Source organism: Haliaeetus albicilla, chromosome 2, assembly GCF_947461875.1.
Source record: "Haliaeetus albicilla chromosome 2, bHalAlb1.1, whole genome shotgun sequence".
NCBI classification, from domain to species: domain Eukaryota; kingdom Metazoa; phylum Chordata; class Aves; order Accipitriformes; family Accipitridae; genus Haliaeetus; species Haliaeetus albicilla.
Window position 1 is genome coordinate 70979383 of NC_091484.1, and position 23302 is coordinate 71002684.

At 39.0% G+C, this 23302-nt stretch overlaps 1 protein-coding gene across 2 annotated transcripts in view; it reads left to right on the plus strand.

Annotated features, from left to right (window-relative positions):
- The first annotated feature begins 278 nt into the window (after nt 1-278).
- The window catches only part of LMBR1 (limb development membrane protein 1), a 77612-nt gene continuing 54588 nt past the window's right edge, over nt 279-23302 (plus strand). The window contains exons 1-4 of one of the 2 annotated variants that reach the window (XM_069778195.1): nt 279-609; nt 15642-15714; nt 18220-18259; nt 20716-20855. In XM_069778195.1, coding sequence (XP_069634296.1) covers nt 547-609; nt 15642-15714; nt 18220-18259; nt 20716-20855 — 316 coding nt within the window. In that variant the 5' untranslated portion in view covers nt 279-546. The remainder of the gene's footprint in view (nt 610-15641; nt 15715-18219; nt 18260-20715; nt 20856-23302) is intronic. The other variant, XM_069778194.1, reaches the window with a different exon arrangement.

The window sequence follows — 23302 nt, forward strand, 5'->3', positions numbered from 1 at the left end:
TCCAGGCAAAAACCAGCAACCCCGCCCCTTTCGCCCCCGGCCCGCTCCCCCGGCTCCGCCCCCGCCACGGCCGCGCCCCCCGCCTAACTCCCGCCTTCCTTTCAGCCACAGCCCCGGGCGTTGGGTCGTCCTCCCCGCGCTTAAAGTTAAGCCCCGCCCTTCGTCCCTCCCCCGCCCCGGGGCGGCTTGACCAGGCCTCCTACCCGTTAGCCCCGCCTCTCCCCCCCTCGGGGGGTTGGGGGCGGGGCCGTGGCGTGCGCGGGGACGCTGCGTGGTGACGCAGCAGGAGGAGTTGAGGCGGTGCTGCCCGCCCTTCCTCCTCCTCCTCCTCCTCCTCCTCCTCCTCCTCCGCGCCCCAGCCGGACGGTGACAGAGCGGCGGAGCCAGCCGCCAGCGCCGCCGCCAGGGCCCCTCAGCCGCCGCCAGGGCCCGGGGGAGCAGCCGGCGCTGCCGCTGGCCATGGTGGCCCGCCTGCCGCCGGGAGGGCAGGAGCAGGCGCGGCGGCGGCGGCCGCCATTGCGCGCGGGGGCCGCGGGACTATGAAGGATGGAAGCGGACGAGGTGACGATCCGCGAGCAGAACTTCCACAGCCAAGTGCGGGAGTACACGGTAGGCGCCGCCGGCCCCCCCGCGGCCGCCTGCCCTGGCGGGTCCCCGGCTGCGCGGTCCCCCCCTCCCGCCTTCCTCCCTGAGCTGTCATTGCGGTGCCGCGGAGGCCGCGCTGCCGTGGGACACCCCCCCACCCCGCCCCCGCTCCTTGCCGTTCCCCCCCCCAAGGCCCCCGTCGCCGGGCAGCCGCGGGGTTGTCCCGCTCCTTCCCTCGGCCGTTGCCTGCCCTTCGCTGCTTTGCCCCTCGCCCCAGCCCCCCCTCTCCCCCCGTGTCCAGGGTGACTCGGGTGGCGTGTCCCGGGTGGGCATAGCCGTGCGTGCATCCCTCCTCCCTCCGGGCTGGGTGCGAGGGGGCATGAGGGCCGGCTGGTGAGGATCCCAGCTCTTACCCGGTTGAGGGCTTCCCTCTCCCTGTGCCTTCAGCGAAAAGGGGAAGTACTGTGCGCAGGACAGAGGTGTGCTTCTGAATGCGCTCCTGTCCGCTGCGTTACGACGTGTTCAACACCTCAGCCCTCAAGTGCAGCCTTCTTACTGTAAGGCATGGGTGGGATTTCGCCTTATCGCTTCTGATACTAAGATCCTCCTGTCTTTTGCTGCTCTGTTTGCAACGGATGTGTGTAACCTTCGTGTTTTCCCCAGCCCCTCATGTCGTGAAGTGCTGCTGCGTGCCCCATGCTCTCCCAGTGGAGCCGTACAGAGCACATAAGCAGTGCCTGTGCTGTCCCATCTTCCTCAACCTTCTGTAGCCAAGTGCAACACTATACCTTATGTGCAGATGGAGAGAGCTGTCGTGGTTTCCTCTCTGACTGCCTCATAATTGTTTTCAGGACTATTCAAAGCTGATAGAGTTGTTTTGATGGGGCTTGTTTCTCTTCTGCTTCAGTTCAAGGAAGGAAATACATGCTGCGCATAGGAGACACACAGTGTTGTCTTCTGTGTACATGCTATCCGATCTCAGCTCGGCAATTGCATTCTCTTTTTGGTAACTGCTGTGTAAGAATGGATTTCTTGAGTTAAAATATGATTTCATAATTTAGCTTTAAATATTTTTCAGCTGTGTTGGGAGACAGTATTAAATACCACTGTTAACTGATTTATGTAGGCCTATGGTTAGGTTATTTGATAACAGAGACTTGCTTGGATCCCTAGTGTGTTAATTTCTTTTCTATTTTTTTATGAATCCATATGTTAAGACCTTCTTTTTTTCTGGTGAAGTGTTATATTTCTGGGATATTTTTTTCTGAAGAGTGCAGAACAAGTCTGTATGAAGAGAACTGTTACTTGAGAAGATTTTCTGGACCGTCTCTTTTCTGTGAGTGGATGTTGTGTATGTCATGAGAGCCATGACCAGTGGAGGGGCATGAAAAGAAAACTATGTTTTTGTAAAGAGGTCTTTAAACATTACCTTAATCTCCTTTGTGCTACGAAAACACAAGTGTATGCACAAACCATGCATCTCTCCTGGATGCTAGCATCCATCTTTTCCTCAGTGACCCTTTTTCCATTTGTATTTGCTAATCGTCTTCTACTTATATCCACCAGAGTCTTGTTCTGATACATCGTGTGCTACATATTGTGCTTTTGAACTTAGTAGGATGCACAAATTTTGAGTCTGAAGGAATGGCTGTGTGCAGCCTCTCCAGGAACTGTTGCAAATAGTGAAGGTCTATTAAATCTTAAAGAACTAACTCATCTATACTGCAGCTACCTCTCTAAAGCTTTTTCAGCCCCTCTAGAGCAATTGGTAACTCTTCTATTGGTGTAGTCACATAAGAAATCACATAAGACAATAACTCGTATTTTAGAGGTGCAGTGTTGCTTTATTTGGACAGTGGAGGCGGAATATTCTTGCTCTTGAAACTGTACTTGCATATTCAATATTGATGACAGGCCGTCTATGTTATGGTTTAATCAGTAGGGATAATAATAACAATTTTGCCTTTTAAATCATGCATTGGTACAGTTGTGATCTTGTCTTTAATTTATGTTTTAAGACCACAGGGCTTCTTGAGTGCATAAACTGCTGCCATCCACAGCTGAGTATACAACTTTCTTGTGGCTCTTGCATAGCTGTAGCAGCATATTGCAAGTATGTTTATGCTTGTGGTTAGTTTAAGCGTAACAAAGTATACAGAGTATGTCGCTTACATGTACCTTTTATGTTAACATCCTCTCCTAATCATTCCTGCCCTTGCTGGTCATGAAGTTACATGGTGAATACAATTTCTTAAATATGCAGATAGTTGTTGTGTGGGTAGTGGGTATAATCATCAGCCCCTCAGCTGGAGGAGGGAACATACTCCACTTTTTGACACATGCATGAGACTTTCATTCCAGCTGCAGGTGGGCTGGGGGTAGTGGAGCAGTTAACAGAACGATTTGATGTTTGTTGCATAATATTACAGTGGAGGAGACCTCTATATGCCTGTAAGAACTAAGTCAAATTTATGGAATCTGGTAGTATTGTCTTTGGAGACCTACTTGTGTGGCACAATCTTTACTGGAAGCTAAAATGATACATTCATGAGAGGAGAGAAGAGAAATCAAAGTAAGTTGATGTAGTTGAAAAGAAAATCCTTTTCAATTTTTTTCCATTTTCTTTGAATAGATAGAGAATTTCTAGATTGTGCTTTCTGGTAGAGTCCTAAGGGCACACTAAGCTTAACTTCAGTGTAATGCTTCATTTGTGTTTCATTTATTCTCTGAACTGGCAAGCTACAAAGTTTTCCATAAAGTTGTGTTATGTAACAAAAATTAAAGGCTTGTTGTTGTTCTGCTGGTGGTGCCTGTCTCTTTCTGTAGGTGCCAACTTCTGCTAATTCTGCCTTGAAAAGACAAATGTTTCTGACATGTTTATAGATTGAGCAAGGGTAGTAAAAGATTATTTTTTAAAATAAATCCTTCATCTGCTTTTGAGGTGACTGTCTCTGATTTAATGCTTAATTTAACTCAGGCCCTTTCACTCTTGACCTCGTTTGGAGTGTTTGTATGGCACCTGTTTTTTTTCAAGAAAATAATCTGCCTTGTATTTTGTTGCTTCATGAGGATGATCTTTTACTAATAGGAGGTTAACTCCCTAGTCTAGTTTTGGCGTGGCTCTTCACATGTGAATCTGCTGTGTTGAGGATCTGTTGTTTGGAACAGTTATTGAAAACACCCAGACTCTTTCAGACTTGTACAAACTTTAAAATTCAGATTCAGTAAAGTAAGCATGGGGATTGGGGACTGATGACCCAGTATAAGAGACATGGCACAGCCATGAGTTTGCTCTAAGTCAATGAGAGCCTTGACTTCAATAAAGCCAGAGTCGTACTCGGTTCTAACTGAAAGGGGCATCTCTCTGAAAAGCAGCTGTAGTTGGTTACAAAATATAGAAGAGCATCTGTGTTCTGTACTTGATCAGCATTTGTATGAAAGAGTTGTAAAGGCCAGACAGTGTTCTGTGCTGGTCTGATACTATCTGTTATTTCTGTACACTTAATTAGCTTGCCTTTCTCTATTCTTTAGATTAATTTATAGTTTGCTGAAATCTTGCATGTCCATGGAGGATATTTAAGCTTTTAGGGAACTGCTTTTCCCTTGTGTCCTGTTATTATGTCTGTTTATACAACATAATTATAAAGTGTTGGGTTTTCCGCTAGTATTGTTGTGAGCTATTTCAAACACAATTGAAGCAAGTGCAATGGTTCAGTCTCTGTGTTCCCCTGGGTTTACTTCTTAGAATATTCTTACACTCCTTTTTTCCAGTTTGAGTCTTCTATTCTGCAATATTAGTTTGTATTTTTAAAATTTAGATCTACTTTGATATTATTTTTCCATTTACAAAATGTATTATTTTGAGTTTGTACAAATACACACATACACTAGGTTATGACGTTTCCTTGGCAAAATAAATACACTGTGCTTGCATTTGTAGTGTGGGGAAAGCTGCGGAAGAAAACAATTTGGTGACCATAGAATTATTGCTTAGAAAGCTTAAGAACAAACTTAGTATATTTGGAAATGACTTAATTATATTTAATATGCTTATGAAAAAAATCAGTTCTGGTAGAATAAATTCAAATACAAAAGTGCTATTATAACTCTAATTGCTTCATGCAAGTCCAGGCAGACACTGAAAATGGTGTAATATGTAGGTTTATGATTGATGTCAGATGCTTCCATTTGAAGGACTAAATGTTTTCAGAGGTGTAGGCTTCAGATGCTAGATATTCGGAGAAACTTAGTTTTTCTACTTCTTAATACTATTCCCTCTACAATAAGGCTTTCATACCACTTTTAAATATTAAGGTGTGGAGGTGTGGGTTTTTTTGTTACAGGTGATATGATGGTTACTTAGAGTGTATGTGTGTGTGTGTGTGTAAATCTGAATCTAAAAATAATTTCCAGCAGTTTAGAAAGGTCTTTTTAGGTAGTTGCAGCTGTGCCATGTCTTTGATTTTTGTTTGCAACTTCACACTAATACCACTGGCTTTGTTTTCTTCTCTGGTTTCTTTTTTTACCTTTTGTCCTCTTGTCCTCTTTTCAGGCAGAGGGGTGTTCAGGATTCTTCTATATGAACTAGTGCACTGTGGTTACTGCTGGCATTTGTCCCCTATAGAGCTGTAAAATGAGAAAGCCGATTTGAGCACTGTACTCCTGTTGGTAGTGTGCTCTTGTTCCTGTCACAAGTTTTTCTTCCTTAAATTTATGCCCCAGACAAAAATTGTAATCTTCACAGACCCTGTTTTATGCCAGAAGTGATGATATTCTGATAGTGGGCCAGGAAGAAAATGCTGAATAGAAGCATGGGTGATTTTTAAGAACAAACTTACTACAAATACTGAAATGTTTTTGTTTGAATGTTTATGCAAGTTCATCTTTTATTGAGTAAAATTGGTGACTTTCAATTTTTTTATCCATATTCTGAAAACTTGAGGAGTAATTTATACCTTAAATGGCTTCTTGTATGTCAAAAATAGCTTTGTCTAGGCTTCTCAGTATTGCTGCTTTTTATTTTTTTTTAATGTTTTGGAAAAGAATTTTAACTGAATAAAGGAGTATTTGTGGTAGTGGCATGAGATATAAGGCTGAAAGCTTGGTGCACATTTACCATAATTACATATACAAAATGTTGGCATCTTCCTGTCACCTTAAAAATACACCTTTACTTGTAAACATGGGTGCTCTACAGAACTTTAAGAAGTGATGAATCATCTTCTGGCTGCTGGTCCTGAGGATCAGCACTGGTGGATCCATCTGGAATGAATAGGCATCTCTAAACACTTGGCATAGACAAGTGAATAGAGAGATGCTTATTCCCAAAACAGGAACAGCTTTTGGAGAGTTCCACTCTCTCTGTTTACATAAAATAAGCATGAAAGGCTGAAGTGTAAAAGGTTGCTATTAGTTACAGTTCAAAATAATTCCTTTTGAATACCGGTGTGTTTCTTTGTGGTAGCAGTTGACCAGAAGGGCGACACACTTCATGGAAGGTACAGACACCTGTTTAAGAAAATTTAGATTAAGGTGTAAATTAGATTTGAGAAAGTCTAATGAAAAGTGAAAGAACTGACAGCAAACAAAACCAGCTGTTGATTACAAGACCACAGACAAGCACATCCATCTTGGGTTTTGTTTGGATAGCTGGTCATGTAGTAGAGGGACTGGATAAGGTGTCAGGATATAACAGGGAGATCGTGGGGTTGTAATGAATGTCTCAATCTTTGCTGTGATGTAGGGTTGCTGGGTGTGATTGAGTTTATAAGCATAAGACCCTCCAGAAAGAAGTGTTTTCAGATATGTTGAGGGGTGGGTGAAGTGGAGAGCAGAGCAGCAGAGGGGATGGTGTTAATGTCAGAGCAAAGAGAGAATCTGAAGCATGTTGCCAGTGAAGTTATAAGAAAGTGAGACTTCAGTTCTGGTGACACAGATGGAAATTTGGGTTAAGGAAGACTATCCAAAGAAAACATTTCATTCAGTATAAGCTTACTGCTTTTATTTGAAGGTTAAGTAAGTGATTTTGTTGTTGTTGGTTTTTTTTAAACTGCAGTGCTTTCTCCTTTACTGTCTTTCACCTTCCCCTATTTAATTTGGTATTTATCCTTATTTAGGAGAGTAGTGATAACTCTTGTTGAGGAAGTCTTAACTTCTGGGATACTCTCTACTCTTTTCATGCCCTCCCCCTTACCTTGAAAACCGCTGAAGCTTTCCTGTAAACACGTACTGTCAAATGACTAGGGACACTGACTTCTTGGTAACATTGAACGTGCAAGAACTTACATAACTTATGATGCAAGAACAGGAGAGACTTTGAAAGTCATGATTGTAGTTTAAGTTTTTATGCATATAATAATTAACAGCCTGGGTTGTTGCATCACTTGAAAGGGTAAGTATACAGCTAGGTAGAGATGACCTGGAATAAGTTACTGCTGTAAGCCCCTTATTGGTCATTCATGTGACAAGTGAAACTGCTTCATACTTTCAGCAGCTTTCATCTGTTGCTCTTTGAGGCTCAATTTACTCTCATGAAGATGGTGACAAAACTCATGTTGACGTTTCATCAGCTTGCTGTTGAATATGTATTGTAGTGTTACTGAGCTGCTTCCCACACAGAGGTTTCTAGTTTCTTGATTAACTGCATATATTAAAAGTTGTTTCTAACTACCATCAACATGGTTCCAAGAAAGAGCCCAGTGCTTTGTACTGTTTGAATATTTGAGCACTTTGATAATAACTTGGCTTTTAAAATTTTGATTAACTGGAAAATACTCTACAGAACTTTGTTTCAGTTCCTCTTTCCATATCATGTGTGCTCTACACGGCACAGTATAGATGGCATTGCAGTCTGTGTGTGGCTGAGTTTAATATACAGAGGCTAGAAGCAGTATATGTGTGTGATTACCCCCCCCACCTTACCTTCTTGGCTTACAGTGGTGTGGTTTCCAGTGTTAGGCTTCACAATTGGCAGCAAAATGTGGTGCTTCACAGTTTTACTGTTGATTTTAGGTGCCTGTTTATGCCTTGAGTATCCCATTTTTTTCCATTACCTAACTATACTTTCTATTTTTAACATATTTAGCTGATGGTAAGAATTGATGCTGATGAGTTTGCGTTGAATGTGACAATAGCAACATGTCTAAAATATTTGCTGAGTTTAAGACTGTGATAACTTATGTCCAGTAGAGAGTCCGCATAATAGGTGAGAATTATGAAAGCATCCAAGTATTGCAGTTAAATATGTTTGTGTTTTGGGAGTGGGGGTGAAAAAAAAGATGTGCTACTTAAAAATTCTACAGTAAGTATGTGTGAGAAGACAAGGAGGAGGATTTTTATGGTTTAGGAGGAGAAAATTCATTAGCTCTGTCGTCTTAGTTAAGCATCTTGCCCTGGAAATTAGTATTAGCCAAAGAAGCTGTCTTAAATTGTTTACTGAGTTTGTATTAATGAGACTTTTGAGGTATTTTTCAGAAAGGAATTTTTAATGGAATAACTCTGTGAAGTTTTAATATAACAGATTATTAATAGCCTGGCTGTAAAATGTTGAATAATACCTTTATTCAGTGGCAGATTGTTAGCATGATCTAGGTTAGTGCTATTGGTGTTAATTCTAGAGGGCGTTTTTAAATCTTGCACTAATGGTGAAAAATATTCTTGAATCTGATTTTAATGGCATTGCTGTAGCCCATACAGGTCAAAGAAAAATGACTTGTAGTCATTTTTTGAGGGGTTTTGAGTGTATTACTGGGTATAGAATACAGTACCCTGAACAAAGGTATCTTGGGCCTATTACTAAGGGTCATGGAGGTATCACTTTTTTTTTCCCTTTACCCAGCAATATAAATACATTCCCATTAAGTATATAAAAGGGAATGTAAAAGCTAACAAATTCATATATTGATTTGAATTCCTTCATTATTTTGAAGTGGGGCTCTGCTGCTGGTGAAGTTAATGTGAAGGTAGTTTTAAGTGAATGACATGAGGAAGCTGCCTTCTAAAGGGCTGTAGAGGCTGTTTTTCATCTTCAGCTGAGCAGTATTTCTAGCACACAATATGTTTTTGGATGTTTCGTACTTTGGTAGATCCTGGAATTTTTTCCTAGATGAGCAAGTCTAGGTTCAGCCTCTGAACCACTTATGATTTCTTTATGATGTAGGAACCAACAAAAGAAAGTGGGTCAACTTCTTGCACATGTCTTAAGCCAGGGAGGAGTCCCGAGAGGAGACCATGCATGTGGGAGAAATCATAGGTGTGGAGGGCTGTGTTAATGAGTACGATTAATCTGTAGTCATAAGATGCGTTTGACATTTTCTCATAAGCTTGAATTTAATGTGTCATGCTAAGTGTATAAGACTGGCTGGATTAGAGTGAACTTAATCTAACCACAGAGCACAGAGTTTTTAAGAATAAATAGTTAATACCTCATTTTGAGAAAAATGAGATGCCCAAAATGGATGATACTATGAATGCCAAGGTCAAAGTGAGACCATAGCTAAAATTTTATTCAGTGTGCATTGTTTGCTATGGGTAACTTACTGTTGACACATCCAAAACAGGTGGAACACCTTGTTTGCCTTTTAGATGTCAATGGCCTAATGGAGTTATTAAAAGTAGACTGAGCAGAACTGCTTGTCTCCACCTGTATTTTCTTGCTGTTTATTCCTGCCATCCTTTCCAGGAGTAAACAAAAGTAGTTGCCAAGTGGGACAGTAGGAGGAAGCTTTTTAGTTGCTGTGTGGCATTTTAATGCACATTAAAATACTTCAGTAGCATGATAGCACTAAGAGGTAGGTGTACAATGCTATGCTTAGTTGTTTTCTGTTATAGAAATTAAAACCCAGAAGTGCAGCACTAGTACTTTTCTGTAGGTAGTAATCACAGTCAAGCAAAACACTGACAGTTCTGTTTTCAACTCTTAAACATGTTTTTATACGTATTCTACAGGGTGGTGTTTCCCAGAGTGATCTCTGCCTCCTCTTTTCTCTATGCTGTTTTTTCTATTTAGGGGAAAGGACACGTTCTGTAAAGTAACAGCAAGAAGGGGAGATACTGCTCATTATGTCTGTAGCTGCTCTTTTTCTGCATATCTTTTGCATAGAAATGCTGGTAGATTTAATAGCAGTAGCTTTTTTTGTTTTAATACTGATGTAGCCACTTTAAAATGAAGTTATTTCCTTCCTTCCCTTATTCCTTAGTTTTTTGGGGCTTCTTCATCTTTCATTTCATACATAGCATAGTAAAATGCTGTTTACTTCTTGTCTGTTTTAGTCTCCCTATTCTAAAAGATAGTATGCAGTCAAGTGGGAGGAAATGATCACTTGTCTGCTTTGATGCTTTTAAGTGGAAATCTTGAACCTGTGTTTCATGCTTGGAAGTGTGTTAAGTCAAAGAACAATTCTAAGGTCTCAGACTTCTTTTTGCAAAGGAGTTCTGTGGTGGTTCCTTACTGCTAAAAGTTGTTGTTCTGCAAGATGTCCAGCTTTTTCACAGTGGGAGGACATCCCTGATACAGCCCTACAGGGGCCTGTGCTTACACTAATGTTTTCAAATGTATTCCTAAGTGACCTGGAGAAGGGTGTAACTTGTGACATGACAAAGTTTCTAATGGTGCTAATTTATTCAGGATGGTAGAAAAGAAGGCTAACTGGTCCCCAGCCTCCTGCTTAAAGGAGGGTCAGCTATGATGTCAGACTAGGTTACTTTGGGCTTCGAAACCTCCAGGGATGGAGACTGTACATACAACCTTGCTGGGCAACTGGTTCCACTGCTTGGCTCTCCTCATGGAGGGGATTTCTCCTTGCCTCCAGTCTCATCCTCCCACTGTGCACCACTGTCAGGAGCCCAGCTCTGCCTTTCTAATGACCTCCTCATAGGCACTGGCAAACTGCTATCAGGTCCTCCTGAAGCCTTGTTGTCCTCAGGCTGAACAAGCTGAGGACCTTCAGCCTGTCTGCACCAGGCAAGTGTTCCACCCTGTTGACCATCTTGGTGGCCTTACTTGCTGCGATTACCGATGTCTTTCCTATATTGGAGGCTCAAAACTGGATGCACCAACTACATGTTTCCTGATGAATGCTGACTGGAGAAGGATAATTACTTCCCATGATTATTGGCTTTGCTTCTGGTAATATAGCCCAGGATGCTCTTTAGAGTGTTTGCTGCCAGGGCACACTGATTGTCAGGTATTGAACAATTACTGGACAACACAACTGTATGCTTTTTTCCTAGTATAAACTATAGCTGTATTTCCTGCACAACAGTTGAAAGAATACCATGCTATGTAAACAGAAGCTGTCCATCTTTCTGTACACAAAAATGCAGCTTTTAATGGACATGCACACACACATGAGTTACAATTGTGGCAGGTGGTTGTACCTTGTGCATTTTGAGCATGTTCTTTCTTAGCATGAAAGTGTAGCTCTAGTACTTGCAACTGAAGATGATGCTTTGCCAATCTGAGGCATGAATTTCAATGCCAAAGTTTTAAGGACCATCTGCACAGAGAAGTCAGTGTCAGCTGATCTTTAGTAACTGTCAGTGGGATAAGTACAATGTAATTTGCATTAGTTCAGACCTTTATTGCTTGTGTTTAATGCTAGACTCTTCAGTGCCAGCCCCTTAGATGCACATAGTTATGAACTGAGATGTGTGCAGTTTATCTCCAGCTCTGTTTCTGCAGGAGCTGGGAACTGTCTGGTACAGATCCAGAAGTATGACTTGGAGCATACTTGGATGACAGATCCAAAAGTATGACTCTATGGAAGAGCTGGGTACAAGATACCTAAGAATGTAGTGCAGTGCATCTCCAGAAGTAGCCTCTCTTGGCATGTCTAGTGTGTAATCTAAGCAGGAACATAAAGCACTTCCTTTCACAAATGAAGATTAAGAACTCCAGGGGAAGACAGGCTTCTTTTGCTTGTCCTACCAGAGGTTGTATTTAGTCCATGCAAAGCGATGTGAATGAATTATATGCTTGAGATTTGAAGACTTCTTAATGTGCCACCTATTAAAAGGGAGCCCCTAGATGTAGCATAGAATCCATGCGTTTTCAGTTACTGAGTGGTGTGGAGGGGGGAACACAAAAAAAGACATTACGAATTATTAAGAATTGCTTTGCTTGACTGTTTGGCTATAACCATAGAAAATTTTCAGACTCCTATGCTTTTTAATAAGTGATTAGAAATGAAAGTTGACAGATGATTTAGGGTACTATGAACATATGTATATGTGAATTTGCCCTCTTCTAAGTTGTGTTTTTGTTTTTGTTTTTTTTTTTTAAGAAAGTCAAATTAGGAGTTGTCAAGAACTGTATTTTCTGAAGCCACATGACTATTGGTAGAGTGTTCCTTTTGCATTTGCCAAGGGCTGTATTCAGTAAATGCATTGGAAGGTATTTCTTAAACTAGGGTCAGTGTGTCTTAGTAGCGTGAAGTGAATAAGAATGGCTGTAATGTACATGACAGTAGGTGTTGCATTTGGGGGGGGGGGAACTGCTACTCAGTTTCCTCAGCTATCAGTATTAAGAGTAGTCTTGCTCAACTTAGATGAAAATGAAGTAAAACGTTATGTTGTTAGCACAAAACCAATTCTTTAGGAGATGTAGTCAATACAAAGGAGGGTTAGAACTTGGTGCAGAAAGGACTCAATTATCCCAAAATAATAGCTGTAGTATGAAATTAAGGTGTGGTTTTAAAAGGAAAAAAAAAAAGACATGGTGATGAACTTGAACCCTGAAAACAAGTTTCTACTGTAATTTGAGAGCCGCTCTGCTGGAAGCAATTGAGGAGGACGGTGTGGATGGATTCAGCAGTTGGAGGATAATGCTAAGTTACTAGTGTGATTCTCAGGTGAAGATGTTGAAGTATTTTCAGTACAGAAAGAAAGGCTTAATGCTCTTAGTACCTAGAGTACTGCATACAAGCCCAGTCATTCCTAATTGAGAAGCATGAACCAAAGCTAGAACAAGTACAAACAAGGGCTGTATTTTTTTTTCAGTACAAAAATATCCTCAAACGAAGAGCAGTATGAGGAGTAAGAACCCAGGACTGCAGTGTGACAGGACAGTGGAATCTATTCTTCGCTATCATGGGCAACACATTCCTTTTCCCCAACTTAACTGAGTTCCACTCTAAAAATAGTTAGGATGCTGGCTTTTGCTACTCCCTTTGGAAAGCTATTCAGAATGCATGGTTAGAAACACTTCAGGATCATAGGTTTCACTAAGTATAAACTGAGACTGAAGTAATATTTCTGAGTTTGCTTATTGAGTTGTTTTGGTCACTATGAAGGACTTTTAATTTGTGAACTCTCTTCTGTTAAGATGTTAAAGCTTTCACTGATTAGAATTTACTTTTTTCTTGCTGATCATTTTAAGATTATGTGCTTTTTCAGTAATAAACAACTTTGTAAATATTTGTTGTTCTCAATTCTGAGAGAAGTAGAGGGGCAATTACACCAAGATATATAGTTACACCTTATTGCTGAGTTGCAAAGTAGCTGTCATCTAAAACTAGAAATACAACATTTGACAGTTCGTGTTACTGGACAGCTTTCATCTGCTGTGCCCTCAGAATACCTCAGTTATCTCAGTGGGACCTTATAAGTACAGACCTACATTTTCATTGTAACCTTGCTATCACAGATAGAATAAAGGTCATCTATTTTATTTGAAGATACAAACAAGATTGCAGTAATTTTTATTCTTCTCTTAATTAAAATTAAACCAAAGGTGAGCTTAACTATATCTTTATCTTACACAGGGACAGTGTTATTTGGGTCTGACAGATTTTTGAAGAATTTTACTGACCTTGTATATGTGATACCTGATTTTCAAAAGTGGATGCCTAAAATTAGATGTCTCTAATCCGTAGCCTTGGTCTAGTTTTCAGAGGAACTGGAAACTTAGAGAAGGACTCTTTCAGCACTGGCATTGTGTTTTCCAATACTGACAGGACAAGCTGTGTCAGAGTACTCTGAAAACCCAAGGGTCATCTCAGTTTCTTTTTTCTTCCTGATTCAAAAATATACAACCATATTTTTTATTAAATCTTAATAAAATTCTTTATTAATAGAATTATTTATTTAAATAATTAAATTTTTTATCAAAGCCTTTTCTTCTCTGAAGCATCCTCTGGAAAGTTGGTGAACTCATTCATGTTAGATATTTGAATTCAGAGATCTAGTTATGAATTCTAATTTTCAGCATCTGTATTTCAGGTATCACTGCTGTGTATTGCCAGCACAGAGAATGAGCTCAGTTGCCACTTTTAGACCTATGGCACCATAATACTTCTGGGATACATGCAGGGCAGTTGCAGGCACCCAAATGTGAGGCTCAGACACTTGGCTATGCTTTGTTTTTTTTATTTAAAATGTCTGACTACACAAAAGAAATAACTCTCCCAGTTTCTTTTTATTAGTGTTTCTTAAAAAGTCTGTCTTCCCTGATTTGAGTGATACATTCTTTCCCCCTCTGATTCTGCTGATTTGGATGTAATATGCTTATTTAGATGTAAATTTTTAAGGGCTATGATCGCTACGTTCGCTTTCACTTTTTCCTTTCACTTAAGGTAGCTTTTCTGCCCCTGATTTTAAGACAGTGCGTTCTTAAAGGCAACAAATCTTTAAATGATTGATTAAAGAAATAGATCAGCTGCTGCCCAGTGAAGTAATTTTGCAATTTCAGATCACAAAGGAGATTAAAGCTCAGATTGAAGTAGAACACATTTAGGTTGTTAATATGAATTGCAGGGGCAATTAAAAAAAAACCAACAAAAAACAACAAAACAAACCCAAAAATAACCCAACAAACAACCCTTGTACAGGTAATAGGACAAACTCACTTTAATAGTAGCAACTGCTACAACAGTTTTGCCTGATTGAGTTGGTTAACTGCTGTGCATTAAGACTTATGAGGTGGCTATTAGTATTGTGCACAAGGAAAAGAAGCTTAACAGTTTGGGCTGCTTCAGGTAGCTTCTCAGCCTGTGGTGTGCAGGTATTCTGTTTCCTGCAAGCTGACATGAAGCAGAATACGCTGCTGGTATATCGCACTGTTCACTGTGACCGCTCAGGCACTAGGGAAGGCTAAGGGATACAGCATTGTGGAATGGCATGCTTCGTTCTTGTTTCATTTCTGACTGAATCATGTTTTTAATGGGTATCAACAAACAAGATTAAGGAAGCAGCGTTGAGCCACTGATGCCTCATTCAGGAGCAAATAAAGTGTTGTTTTTTTCTTTTCTTTTTCTTTCCCACAAAGGCTTGGAGGGTTAAAACTGTCTTGCTGTTCGATTCCTTTCCTCCAAGATTTCCAACATATTTGTTGTGGTCTTACCTTATTGTATTGATGTTCTAGTGCTAAATCTTAGAAACAACTTGATGCAAGTCATGCTGGGCTCAAGGTACCTCTGACCTAAATAAGCTACCTACCTCATGAGGAGGGAAATTGTGCCCTTGGCTTCTGACTATAAGGGAAACATCATGTTAGACCAGCTCATGCTTGGACATCCACTGTAGGCCAATGAGTCTCTCTTATGTGTGTTGCTGCCTGGAATTTGTTTGATTCAAGACATCTTGAAAATAGTAAATGTACTGCTTTCTTCTTTCCACATATGTTGATAGCTTACTCCAAAACTGGTCTTCAAGAGCCCATTGTATAAAATACAGTTACCCTTAGGTTACATGTGAAGGGGATACAAAGCGTGATAGTTTTTACAACTCAAGTGGATTCAAACTTCAAAAAAACAACCCACCCCACCCAGCCCTCCCTCAAACAAAAAATTGCACTGTAAATAAGGCTTTTTTCTTAATTTTAGAGTAAAACTTGCTGGCCATAAAATTGATCCAATACCTGTTACTGTAATTAAACTGTTCTTACTGGCTTAACTTTCTATTAATAAGCTATAAACCAAAACATTGTTGACATTTACATCGAATACGTTTTTGTTGACCTGAATTCAATTTTAAGTTGTTGATACTGGATTTTTTGTTTATTATTCTTATAATCCAGGCATTTCTTCACAACCTAATAAATACAATGTTTTTTCTTCCAGATCTGTTTTCTCCTGTTTGCTGTTCTTTACATAGTTTCCTACTTCATAATCACAAGATACAAAAGGAAAGCAGGTAAGCATAGACTTAATGTATTAAAAAATAATTTTGCTTTTCAAATGAATAGGTGATTCTTTTCCTCTCTGCCTTCACAAAGAAAGCAGAAGAACTAGATCTCTGACTAAAAGTGTTTTTCAGGCTGCTGGTCTATGGCAGCCTGGACTGACCAAATTGTATATGCTGCTGTCTTGCCCTCTATCTGCTCCCTTTGTCCCTGAGCCGCACGTTTTCCATCACCTCCCTTGTGCCCGCTCTGGCACTTCTCAGACCCTTTAACATGCCTTCTAATATCACTAACCAAGGGAGGGAGTGCACTGAAGCATCTCAGAAAAGGATCAGTGAGTACTGTAGCTGGCACTGTGTAATTGAGTGAGAATGGGTGGCTGTTTTCAAGGTGTTGTGGATGGCCACAATCACTTGTTCTGTTGTGGCTCTGTGGCAGCCTGAATTTTTAACTGTTTTGAGAGGGAAGAAAGGGGAGAATGTCAAGTAGACTTTTCTGCCTCCCTTGCCTTTAGATCCTGTTGTTCTCCTTTCATGTCAGCTTTTCCAGAATAAGTATCTTCAGGCTGTGTTCTGGCACCAAAACCAAGTTCAGAGCTTTAGCTGGTAAAGTGAAAATGTTGCCAGTAATACAGAAGGGAAGTAGTGGGTTTCTTCAAAAAATCCTGCTTTGCTCAAGTAGAGTTATTTCAGTGTTCTTAACCTGTTCCTTATGACCTCACCACTGAAGTCTTATTCCTTGAGATAATTTTTTTTTTTCCCCTTCAGAAACATTGTCTGTCTGAAACTAGTCTGTAGGAGCCCCTGTAATTTTCTTCTATATTTCTTCTAAAGACAGTAGCATAAAGATCTGTATAAAATGGCAGAATCTTTGACTCCTGACAGTTCATCTGGGACCTTGGTGTTTGGTAATGCTCAGTCAGTCATGCTGGAGAAGCATTCTTATGCATGATGATCTTGGCACTTTGAACTTTGATGGAAACTGTTTATTGAGCTATAGTGACCTGTGTTGTTACAGAGCTGCTTTCATAGATGGGTTTGTGTTTAAAAAAGTAAACTCTTCAAGAAATGTAATACCTTTAAAAAAAAAAAAAGTGCACCTCTGTAAACATAGGAAGTAGTTTAAAAAGTAAGGTGGTTACTGTCTTCTGATCCTGATATGTATTTTGGAGACTACAGAGCTGCTACCATTTGGAGATAGGGAAGAACAGGGAAGGGAAACTGGTTTGGCAAACACTATTGGATGTAAAGACATGTTTACTACCTTTTTGGCAGCTGATCTCATCAGCTACTGAGAGGAACTGCTCTGCAGCTCTCCTGACTTTATGAAAGCTTTGTGAGCATTTAGTTAGGCAAACTTTGTAGCCTGCTAGGCTCTTCCTGATGAGACACGTTTGAAGAGTTAACCCATCTGGAATTCTTTCAGGACAAATTGTTTGCTGTTTCTACAACAAGCTCTTTAGCCAAAACGATTCATAAGAGACCTTGAATTAGTCTCTCAAAACACCATGAGATTCTCATTAAAAAAAAAAAAAAAAAAGAGAGAGAAACAATAACCCAATGTACTTTCACAGAAGAATTTCAAAATAGCATGATGTTAGTGGCTACATGTTTATTTCAAGTGTGTACATGACTTAAACTTGAAACACCTGGCTTTATTCTTAGATTTTAAAATAAATTTGAGTTACTTCTCATGGAAAACTTGGGAAACTTAAAAGAAGAAAGCTGACTTTAAAATTATTTCAAATGTAGAAATGCATACATTTGTGTATAGATGTGTGTAGAGAAGGATGTAAAGAATAAATGAAGGATGTATTAGTCATTGACCTCTGAGTTAAATATTGATAATATTTCAAAAAATTGGAATATTAATTGAAGAATCAGTGAACAAAAATGGTCTAAAATGTGAAATACCAGAAGGGAAGCCATGGTATCTTAAATCCAAAGCAAACAACAACAACAACTACTCTCCTTCCCTGCCTCCCCCAAATCCCTAGGAGCAGGGAGGAGGGATGAGTAAGGGGAAGCAACTGAGTGGTGGTCAGTACTGTTCTGGGTATACTTTCTTGTTTTAAAAATACATTCATACTGAAAATGAAACATCTATTTAGCGTTTTATAGTAGTAGTTAGTATGGACCCTAAGACTTCCCCGTAGCTTGCGTGCTCTCTGTGGTTTCAGAGGTCCCCAAAGGACAGTTCCTAGCAGCAGCCATGCTGGTAGTAGTCTGAAAGCTTATTAACTGCAGAGCCTTCTGGAAGATGCTTCCAAGAAACTGTGATCTGTATATTTAAATAAAGTGGAATAACTTTGTAGTTACATTGATTGAAAAGAGTCTAAGGCAAGCAAAAAAAAAAAATTCATTTTTGTTAGGAATGTTCTTAAAATATTGATGCTGATAAATTGTTTTAGTAATTCTAGATTTTAATTGTAAATTAATTATTCCTTTGTATATACATTTTAGCCTGAGGAAAGATGACTAAGTATTGAATATAATCTGCTGTAATTTAATTTTCAGATGAGCAAGAGGATGAAGATGCCATTGTTAACAGAATATCGTATGTATAGCTCATTTTTGCAGAACTTTTGTTTCTTGGTATATTATTATGATATGAATCTTGTATGCTTCCAAATAAATAACAGTCCGTTTTAAGTATGACAGCAAATAGTTTGCTAGAGGGCAGAGGAAAAAGATTTGATCAAGTAGCACCTAGTATTATGAAAGGCATGACAAGATGCAAGGCAGTTTGATCTAGGGCTTTTTTCACCTATGGTTTTCCTGGTAGGCATAAAGTTGGCCAGAATATTGCATGATGACCTGATGCAAGAGGTGGAATTCAGTGCAAGACCTGAACCTGAATTTAGGTCTCTAAAGTGTAGGTGTTTATATGGGAAGTAGGTGTTTTAAGTTCCCACTGCAGTCAATGGAAGCCCTATCAAGGGAGGCAATGGATCCTGGAAAGAAAGTTAGCTCACCCTGAAGTAGACATCTATGTTTGATCATCTTAAAAAAAACTTAAAAAAGAATAACAAATGGAAGACAAGCATTTGCCAGACTTGCTGGTCTGCCAGCCACTCTCTCTCCTCTTCCTGTTCCTTTGTAAAGCTAGATATTAATCTCTTCTATTTAAATACGTCTGAAGATTTGCAGAACATCTGTGAGCTGTTACTGCCCTCAGTTACATGATTTACTAAACTGTGGGCTTGCTACTTGCTTATTACAATGTTCTTAGCTCTTCCATGGTGGTACTGTCATCCTCTTGGAAGGAGAGCTCATGAGTATTTTATTGATTTGTCTTGTACCCTGGGAAAGTGCCGAGTACATTGCAAGCTGTTCGCTTTCAGTTGTGAATTTGTGGCAAGCTTGAAAGACGTACAAAGATGATGTAGATCTTAGGCATGCTTCTCACAGTAGTGTGTGGTACCAGAATTTTTTAATGAATTTGAACTTATTTGCCACAAGGTCTACTTCAGATCTATAGAAAAATACATACTTTTAAATGCTATGAAGCTCTTCCCTCTCAAGTAGAGAAGCATCTCCTGTGCTTTTAAGACTACAGTGAAGGCCCTTCTAGATAGAATGATTTTCATAGCAGCTGTGGTCTTAGCCTGGTTCTGAATTTTTCAATATTCAGAGAGTAACATTTGTCTTGTTAACTGTTATCCCCCCTGCATCTATTTTCTAGTTTAACTTTAAAACACAAGTATCAATTGTAAATACTGTGTTCTTCATGCAAAAACAGTGTAAGACAAGATTAGCACTTCCATCAGAGTAATAGCCTTTCATTAAAAGTAGTGTTATAAATATAAAATGCTGCTTGTTCTTTCAGCCTAAGCTTTCTTGTTCCTTAAGTGTGTATGTTATTTTCCAAAAAGCAATAACTGTCAAACATATGCAGATGGATATTTCTTTGCATAGCATAATTGTCAGGACTTAAGAGATGGGTGGGAGGAGAAGACAAAGCCAAACTGCTGTAGCACCTTGAAAGGCTGTAGTCTGTTAGGTTTTACAATTCTGGCTTAGAATACTTAACCTTAAATAAGAGAAAAAAATACCTCAGAAACCAACAACAAAAACACATATATATATATAATTTTTTTAAAAATAACTTAGAGAAGAAATTCTGGGTGACTAATTTTAAGTATTGTGTGAATGAAAAATAGATTTGTAGACTGTTAAGGAAAAGAAAGATCTCAGTGAACAACTTACTGACATTTGTGTTGTAGGAATGACCTATTTAAGTTTATCTTTTTTGTCATGCAATTTTCAGAATTATTTCTAATTTTATTCTAGCATTGAGTTAGTTCTGTCAGAACATTTTTGTTGGTGTTATTTTTTTTTTTTGAAGAACACAGTTGTTTTTTAGTGCCACAAGATGGCATTTGATATAAGTTGTATTTGGGATCTAAAAAGAATAAGCGTAAATATTCTAAATAATTACGACAATTTCTCTGTATTGACTTTACAGCTATCAGAAAACCCCAAGCTATGAGATGATACTTGAGTAACTACATTGTGAAAGAAAAGCAATGTTGGTTTTTTTTTTTTCAGTTTGGTGTTAAAATATCTGTTTATGTGTAATTGTACTCACTTTTTAGGCATTAAAAAGCTCTGCTTTTAAAAATTGTAGTAAGAATATGGAAATAGAAGTTTTTTTCATTCTGAGTGTGTATGTGGGAAATGAAAACTAAAACAGGAGACTTATGAAGAGACACTCCATGAACTCCAATAATTTAACCTGTGTATGACATTGGAATTGAATGCATACAAGTCCCAAGAGAATAATTGTGGTAGTTGGTAAAAATGAGCTATTTTTACTGGATTCTGTAACTTACTTGGTATTTGAAATTTGCATTTTGGAAGTGAAATATTGTGGAAATCAGTTTCTCCTGCCCCTTTACAATGTAAGAATGTGTTGCCTTCAGACACTGATTAATAGGTAGGCTAACTACTTTTTTCCCCCCTGTTCAGAGCATGTTGGTGGTAACAGTGGTACATTTCTTTAAATTTCAGGCTGTTCTTGAGCACCTTCACTCTAGCAGTTTCAGCTGGTGCAGTCCTGCTTCTACCTTTCTCAATAATCAGCAATGAGATCCTGCTTTCTTTTCCACAAAACTACTATATTCAGTGGTTAAATGGCTCACTAATTCATGGTTAGTACTCAGCATAATGTAATTAAAATGGATGTCTTCATTATACATGCACAGATATGTAATTATTTTCAAAATAACTCCATTTTCATTTAAGATGCTAATTGAATTGTTAATATGTTATTGGCTAGTTGTTTTTGCTGTTGTGTGATATATCACAAAAGTTGGTCTTAACTGTTCTGGTGTTTGTTGTTTTGTTTTGTTTTTTTTTTTTTTTTAAAGAATTATGCAGACTTGATGGAATTAAACCAAATTTGCTTTGGTTTGAATATTAATGTAGAATCAGAGCTACTAGAAGCTAACTTGAAAACATACTGTTCAGACTTCTTCCTCGTGTTAATGCAAGATTCATAAGCCTGTCTCTTTATGATTATACAAGTAAATTTATTCTCAAAAATAAGAAATTTAAGAAACTTGCTAGCTATGAGAAGTTGGGATGAGATAGTTAAATTCAACTGTTAGTGATTGATTTGTAAACAAGGAAAATTATGGAATATAAGTGTCTCAGGTGTGGTAAAGAGGCGCAATAAAAATAAGCTATTTCAAGGAAAGCAGGATGCAAGAAAAAAATATTACTTGTGCTTGCAGCGATGATGCCTTGATGTCTGCCAGAGTGAGTTTCTTAGGCTTTCCAATATTGGTTAACATGCTTATGACTGGCATGTATAATGGATACTAATATTTGAAAATAATTTGGACACTTCTATGTGTCTAAGGGAAATAACTGGTGGAAACAGGACAATCTTTAGTAGATTTGGCTGGAGAAAGAAGGTAAATTGTTTCACATAGTGAAGGTATTATTTAATCTAGAACACGTAATTTACAAGTTAACTGTGCTGTCCTTTTTCTGTTCCTTTGAAGAGAGGGTAATTGGTCTTTGGAAGATTTTTCTCAGAAAAAGGTACAGTTTTTGCTAAATGTCTTATAAACTCACAGATAACGAATTCATTGATTTCCAGATCCCTAACTTGGAAGTTGTTTTGGCATGTGTGGTTTTTTTTTTTTAAGATTAAAGTAGTTTACAACAAATTAAACATGAATAGGTGAAGACAGGAAATAATGTGTATTGTCTGTCATCTTTCTGAAACTAGTTGAGTATTTTTTGTGTTATCTGGACAGTAAAGGAATTTTTATTTTTTAAAACCCATGAAGGAGGAGTTGACTGTAGGTGTGGTAGTCAATGGTGACCCTGACTGTGGTGACAAAGTAGTTTAAGACCTGAGAAAAGTGAGGAAGGAAAATAGTAGAAGAAAGACCTTAAATTTTGAGAGAATAGACTTTGTCATCTTCAGGAAATGTGTATGTGGCACCTTACTGGAGAATGCCCTGAAGGCAAAGGAAGCCAGGAGAGATGCTTACTTTCAAGGATAACCTTTAAGCACTGTAATGTGCACCTCAGTGTGCAAGAAAATGAGCAGGTGTAATAGGAGGTTGACTTGGCTTAATGGGGAACTCCTGAGCTCAAAAGCAAAAATGAAGTGTACAGAAGGTAGAAATAGGGATGAACTACCCAGGAGAGGTGTAGAAATATCACCCGGATTAATATCCTGGTGTGAAATTAGGAAAGCCAGGGCACAGCTGGATTTGCAACTGGTGAGGGGTTTGTGTAGAGCCAGCTTCTTCTCTGGAACGTGCAGTGAGAGGCAAGAAGCAATGTTTGCAGGACATGAAGCAACAATTCTTCACAGTGGGGATGGTTGAACACTGGGAACGGTTGTCCAGAGAGACTGGGAGATCTAAATCCGTGGAAGTTTTCCAAAACTCAGCTGGCTAAAGCCCTGAGCAACCTGATTGCATCTGCAGTTTAGTGGTTTTAAGCAGATCAGACTACATGACTTTAGAGGTTCTTTCTAGTTGGGTTCTTCTATGATATGTTTTGTCACACGTCATGGGGGATTGCTAATTTGGTATGTCTCCTACATGGAAGGAAAAACCCTCCAGCTAATTCTCATTTTTTCACACAGATTTAGCTGCTCAGACAGATTTATATTCTTTGCTTCCAAACATGGGGAAAAAAAAAATTTAGTGGAAAATAATCCTTTCTTCCGTGTCTGAATTGAATTTGGAAAAAGCTACAATAAAATATTACAGAGTGAAAATTATAATAACCAATTCAGAAATTTTCACTCTGTAAGAGTTGCTACAGTACTTGAGAAAACATGAGTTAATTAGAAATCTGCTGGAGAAAGTAGTTGTCACATAGGAAGGCCTTTGAACTTTCCAGTGACCATGTTGTTTTGATTTTTAATGTGATAATCTTTTGAAATTACCACTTTATGCATGCACAGTATAATTTATGTAAGTCCAGTAGTAATGGCTATCAAGGAAGTAAATTCAGCATCTTGGTGTTTCCAAGATTGTATATTGCAAAGCTTACGCTGGGGTAGACATGACTGAACTAAACCAAGTTTACCACAGTTGGTGTGATGGCTTCAGAAACATCTGTAACT